At 30.0% G+C, this 6,047-nt stretch overlaps 1 protein-coding gene across 2 annotated transcripts; it reads right to left on the bottom strand.

Moving 5' to 3' along the window:
* Positions 1–1,247: 1,247 nt before the first annotated feature.
* Positions 1,248–5,407, bottom strand: LOC124848790 (syntaxin-61-like). Of its 2 annotated transcripts, none has more exons than XM_047326576.2 (7): positions 5,215–5,407; positions 4,607–4,717; positions 4,056–4,169; positions 3,725–3,918; positions 2,034–2,124; positions 1,765–1,830; positions 1,248–1,566 (listed from the first exon to the last, which is right to left on the bottom strand). In XM_047326576.2, exons 1-7 carry the CDS (start codon positions 5,266–5,268, stop codon positions 1,456–1,458), a joined length of 741 nt encoding a protein of 246 aa, XP_047182532.1. In that variant the 5' UTR covers positions 5,269–5,407; the 3' UTR covers positions 1,248–1,455. The 2 variants fall into 2 exon arrangements, with proteins under 2 accessions (XP_047182532.1, XP_087970995.1); XM_088114869.1 differs by having other exon boundaries at positions 4,056–4,173; positions 5,215–5,230.
* Positions 5,408–6,047: the final 640 nt, after the last annotated feature.

Here is a 6,047-nt window from a genome sequence, read left to right as displayed (position 1 = left end):
AAAAAAACACACACATATATATAAACATTTTTTCTAAAAATTTAGAACAAAATTTTACCATTTATTAAGTAATTTGAAAAAAAAATATATATTGAACAATGAAAATAAGATTAAATCAAACTTATTTAAAGGACAATGTAATAATATATCACAAGTTTAAATCTGAGCTATATGAATGTTCCATTAATGTGGAGAGAGAAAAAGAAAGATGGTTGAATATAGTGGAAAAATGTAGGGTTTTTTTGGAATAAAAGAAAATAGTAAGTAGATGTAGAGTATTTTTGGAATAAAAGAAAATAATGACGAGGTGCAGGAGCACTTGGGATGGTGGAGGAAGTAACACCCAGAAACTTTTAACCTAATATTTTTTCTTTTTCAACAAAAATTATGGTTGTAAAACAATGAATTTTTTTATTATTATTAAGATTTTAAATAAAACAAGAATAAACGTGTAATTTAATTATTGTTGATTAAAGATTTTATGGAACATAAAATTGAGATGTTGCACATTATTGTTCATTATAGATCTTACAAAACGAACAATTAAAACTTGAAAACTATAATAAGTTGAGCACTCGATATTGGTTTCCATTTACATTGATTATGATATGAAGATCTCTGGAAAAATAGTGAATTTGGAAGTAAAGTTTGTAAAAATTAATGTAGGATTTAATTGATGTAACAAATTAAAAAAAATTTACTTTCAAATCCACTCTCACTTACATCCAAATTCAAACAACAAAAAATTTACCTTTAAATCCTCTCAAATCCATTCATCATTCTCTCCCAAATTCATTCAATTACTCTCCTTCAAATCCATTCAAGTGAGAAAATGTTAACCTAATATTTTTCTTTTTAAAGATTATGATTGTAAAACTATTTTTTTTTATAATTAAGATTTTCAATAAAACAAGAATAAACTTCTATTTTAATCACGTTATTGTTGATTATAGATTTTACCAAACAAAAAAAGTAAGATGGTACAATAATCATATTAGTTAAATTAAATGACAAAAACATGAAAAATATTTAAATTTATAAGAAAATTGAAACTTAATTAAATCATATATATACATATATATAATAGAAATAAAAAAAAAAGAGTACTTAAGTCTCTTAAGTTTGATCTCTTTCATAATTAATATTTTAAATTTGAAATTCATCTTCATTAATCCTTTTATTTGAATAAAGTACACAAACAACGGTGAAGAAAAACTACATGCGGCAGAAAATGGTTTAATCCAACGTATCCAGAATAAAAAATCCTAACATAAATCTTAAAATACATTGCTATCTATTTTCATCACAATCAGAAATTTCCCAAAAATATAAAACAATAAGGCCTCCATTTAACTGATAGTTAAATGCATTTCCATTATTAATCTTCAATCTCAACAAAAAAATGAGATCTCTTTTCATGTACAAAGAGCAGAGAGACTGGACCGATCTCAATGACTAGGTGAAGAATACTAAGATAAATAGGAAGATGAACAGAGCCAGCAAAGCACATATCATCATGATCTGACCCTTTGTACTAGCCTTCTTCATAACCATTCCCACTTTTTTCTGCAAGCATAATAGAAGAGCAAAATATGAACCTCTTCTAGAGTCGGTATGTATCACAATCAACATGTGCTTTGTTATTAATTCATAGCAGTAATCAAAGAGGTAAAATTTGTCTCTTTCATGTAATTAATTTCTCAAAAGATAAAACCAAACTAGACGATTTGAAGGAGTAAAATGAAGAATAGATGCAGAACTCACTTGGACAAAATCAAGACGATTTGTTGTACTGTCCATCTCAGAACCAAGTTCCTCTAGAATCCTGTCCTGAAGCATTAAAATTGATATTGACAGTGTAAGAACCAGAAATTTCAGATAAAAAAAAAAGTTATTTCAGAGCTAAAGCCAAAAAAATAGTTTTGTTCAAGCAAATTGAAGGAAACACGTGAAGACAGGAAGCTACCTAGCCATCAATGTTTTGAACCAAAATGGATAGAAACAAGGAGAGTAAAAACCTCTCAAACCATTACCTGTGCAGTGAGTTCATCATGAATTGTAAGTCCAACACCTCCAATTCTTCGTACACTTTCACTAAGCTCATCTAATTCCTCATCCTGTTTCCTACACCATAATAGATATATATAAATAAATAAAAAATAGCAACCAGAAGCAGATTGTATTTCCAGAAAGAAGAACCATGGGCATAAAATTTGTCTAAATTCCCGAGCAGTGTATTTCATACATTTTGCCCTTCTCAAGGTTACCTACGGACTTTATTCCTCGTTTTGATTTCTTTTGAATGCTAAGAGACAAGAAGAAAAGAAAGCTACCATTGCAGTAATTACTTGAAAGGTTTGTTTAAAATAATTTCTTCATAATACTTTAAGCAGAAAATGAAGAAAAAAATGAAATAAACTTCTCTATAAATTAAAATTAGGTTATGCATAAGTTAAAAATTATCTCTTAGAGAAACTATGAGGAAATTTTTACTAATTAACTCATGCTTATGTTCATTTTAACTTATGAAAAAGCACATTTAGAGAAGTTTATCCAAACACATAAAAGTAATACCCATAGTAGAACCACCATCACTCAAAGAACTATAAACATGATAATGTGAAAATTTTCTTCCCAAAAAAAAAAAATTTACAAGCAGGAAATGAAGCTTATTTTAGTTTATGAAAATTCAATTTTTCTTCCTCTTCCTAGAAGTGCATATAGAGAGGTTTAACCACAAAGATATAAGCAAATACCAGGCGTAGATCCAAACCTCACTCAAATAATTATAAAAAAGTGGTAATGAAAATTTTTTCTTCACTAACAAAAAATTATAAGCAGTAAATGAAACGATGAGTAGAGAATTTCCCAGCAATCACACACAGAAGAATCACTTAAACTTAACGTCACAGTTTATTCAACAAATAGGTAGGGTTGACTTGACAAAGCAAATCCAAACAGCCGGATCGATCCACCGTCTCTTGGTAGGTGGGTTAGATAGTTGGACCCACCAAGCTGGCTCAACCCAAGCCAGTGAGTCAAAGCAGGTCAACCTGCGGATTATTCTTTCAATTTAAATGTATCAACGTTTACCAATAATTATTCTTATTTGCATCCAATTTTTTTATAATGTTATAAGAAAAAATATAACTCTATGAAGCAAGTGTGGTGTTTGAGCTGTATCTTAGCAATTCTAAAATAAATAAACAATGCAATAATCTATTGAATTACTCAATTGGTATGGAAAATTCATCAAGAAGAACTAGATTATAACAATTATTCAACAACCCCTTGATGGGCCGACCCATTGACGTGTTACTAAACAGGGTGTGTTGGATCCTTCAACCCTTTTTCACCAACAAGCTAACCTGCCTTGCTTTGAGGGGTTGATGGCGGGACAGAATGGATTAACTCATTTTGCCACACCTACAATTAGGATTATCCCCAAAAACATTTTGGTATGAGTTTCATGCATACAGAAAACATTTCCCTCGTGTCTTAGAAAGCTAGTGGGAAGACTGACCAATATTTTAATCCACTTAAGAGGTAAACCAAATAAACAATACATTCTTGTAATCATATATGCAGAAAAATGGCTATCTTTAGAGTTTAATCCCACAAAAATATACAAAAGTCAACTTTAAAAATATTGTTATGCCAAAGTAGAACAAAAGACATCCAAAATCCAGTTCAATTAGCGTGAGGGATAAGAGGGGAGAAGTACTTTATAAGAAGCATTTGTCTATCTGATTCCGATTGTATGAAATCATCATTATCTCGGGCAGCATACTGGTTGTAGGTATCATTTTTATGAGAACTTGGTAGCCTCATGAGTTCTTGGCGCATCCCATTTACACTGCTGTGGCTTGTGGTACTTGAGCCCTTTCCAGCCTCCAACGCTTTCTTCATTGTGACAACCTAATAATGCAACGTGACAAAGAATATTTTGGGCATTATGTTTACAAGAAAATAATGATAATAAACAGAATTTGAACATTAAAAAAAACCTATTGAGTCTTCCCTACTTACTAAAATTTGGCAGACATTTTAGATACCTGAGATCGAGCATTGCTTGTCCATGTCCTTCGGCTTTCAAGCTCAATTTCATCAATTCCATACCAAGAAGGATCTCTAGACGCTACAGCAATTGCTTTATCCAATTCATCCACCTTTCTATCAAAAAATCAGACTTCAGCAGTCGTATATACGTTCGGTTGCAGAAGAAGAGAAAATGGGCAACATTTCTAAAAGTGTGTTAAACTCAAAATATATTAATTTATAAATTTATAATTGTATTCCAAAAATGATATTTAGATCAAACTTGGAAACGTTTCAAAGGGCGTTCAAATAAGCAGGTTTTTTTTTTCCTTTCAAGGTACCCCAACCTCAAGGAACTCAAAAGAATAAGGATCGAAGTGTTTTGGAGAATTAAACGAAATCATCAAGATATTGGACACCAAAAGCCTCCAAAAAGCATGTCTAATCTACTAGATCTGAATTCATGCAACTTATGACAATAACATGTTGAAAGAATGAAAAAGCTCATCAATGACCAAACGATAAGTCATTCTGTCATTGATTCTGCAGATGCATGCAATAGGTCTACCTGCCACTCTATGCTTTCGCATCCAGCACGAACCTCCTTCGTAAGACGTCCCTGTTCTGCAGCATTGGAAGTGCTTTCCCATTGATGAAAAGTAGATTGCAGCTTATCAATCTTCACAGAAATTAACAAATAATCAGATCATTAACTAAACATAATCCCACATGAAAGGAACTGATCCATCGAAAAACAAATCAAAACACCAACAACTCATCAGTTCACATTTGTTTACTATAATATCCTGTTTCAATCACCGATACCATTTCAATTTCCACATAAAACCCCAAATTCACACACAATAATTTTCTTTTAGTGTGTTCTACGCTCCAATCAGTCATACACCCACAAGAAATCGTGCGGTCCGCACACTACAAAGCCACAGATCGCAATTGGGTTTCCTTCAAAACTCCCAAATTTACGTCGGGAAAAGCCTAACTATATTAATAATAACCTAAGAGACAAAACCAAATCTCAATAACCAGAAAGACCATTAAAAGAAAAAAGATAAAATAGCCTTCATTCACTCAAATACGGAGCATGAATCATCCAAGGAAAAATGAAAATCAAATCCCAATTGTTAAGAAAATAAAATAATTGAAGAAAAAAGTTACCGAGTCTTGAATCTCGGACTTGACAACATAAAATGGATCCTGAGCAGAGGGCATATTAAGAGAGAGGAATGAATGATTCAGATGGGAGAACACTTCACGATGAACACAAACACTGCTTTGAATTTTGCTTCTTTTTACCTTTGATTGTTCAACCTATCAGTTCTTCTTGCGGGAAACATACATAGACCTATAAAAGCACAAATTGGATCAAAATCAAAATATATTATAATTGCATTTAAAAATTAGAGTATTTTTTATTTAAAGAAATTAAATATATTCATGAATGTAGTTTTTGAAAAATATTATTACAACGAATTAAAATAATTAAACTTGTGTATATTTTCTAAATATATATATATATATATATATATATATATATATATATATATATATATATATATATATATATATATATATATATATATATGTTCGCGCGCGCGTATTGTTCTTATAATTCAGTTTAAGTTTTGAATATTTCTTAATTGCTTTGGCTTATAAAACTTTGTTTTAATATTTTAGTTTTTAATAGTATATTTTACTTTTTGTAAATGTGTAGACCTTTTATATCTTTTTTATATAAACAAATTAAATTTAATTCTGCTTTTGTCTCTAAATTTTTAAATTAACTTTGATTTTGGTTTTTCAATATCAAATTTAATTTGTTTATATAAAAAAATATAGTATTTTAATTTCCAAAATACTAAATCTAGGAGACCAAAATACGCTCTGGAATTTGGAGTTTAAATTTTAAAATTTTGAATTCAAAACTGTATTTAGATCATTCAATTTATTATTTAGCAACGAAAATATTTTTTTAGAGAGTAAGAAACCTT

Source organism: Vigna umbellata, chromosome 5 (genome assembly GCF_029865625.1).
Source record: "Vigna umbellata cultivar VRB3 chromosome 5, Vumbellata_1.0, whole genome shotgun sequence".
Classification (NCBI taxonomy): Eukaryota; Viridiplantae; Streptophyta; class Magnoliopsida; order Fabales; family Fabaceae; genus Vigna; species Vigna umbellata.
Note: the sequence above shows the minus strand (reverse complement) of the source record. Positions and strands in the feature narration are given on the sequence as shown.

What these genes read in the sequence shown, in the direction of transcription:
- LOC124848790 (XM_047326576.2), bottom strand. Translation starts at nt 5,268, where the DNA reads ATGCCCTCTGCTCAGGATCCATTTTATGTTGTCAAGTCCGAGATTCAA. An exon ending in CAAGCAATGCTCGATCTCAG is followed by an intron (nt 3,919 to 4,055) that starts GTATCTAAAATG and finishes TTGCATTATTAG; the next exon opens with GTTGTCACAATGAAGAAAGC. An exon ending in ATGATGAACTCACTGCACAG is followed by an intron (nt 1,831 to 2,033) that starts GTAATGGTTTGA and finishes TTAATGCTTCAG; the next exon opens with GACAGGATTCTAGAGGAACT.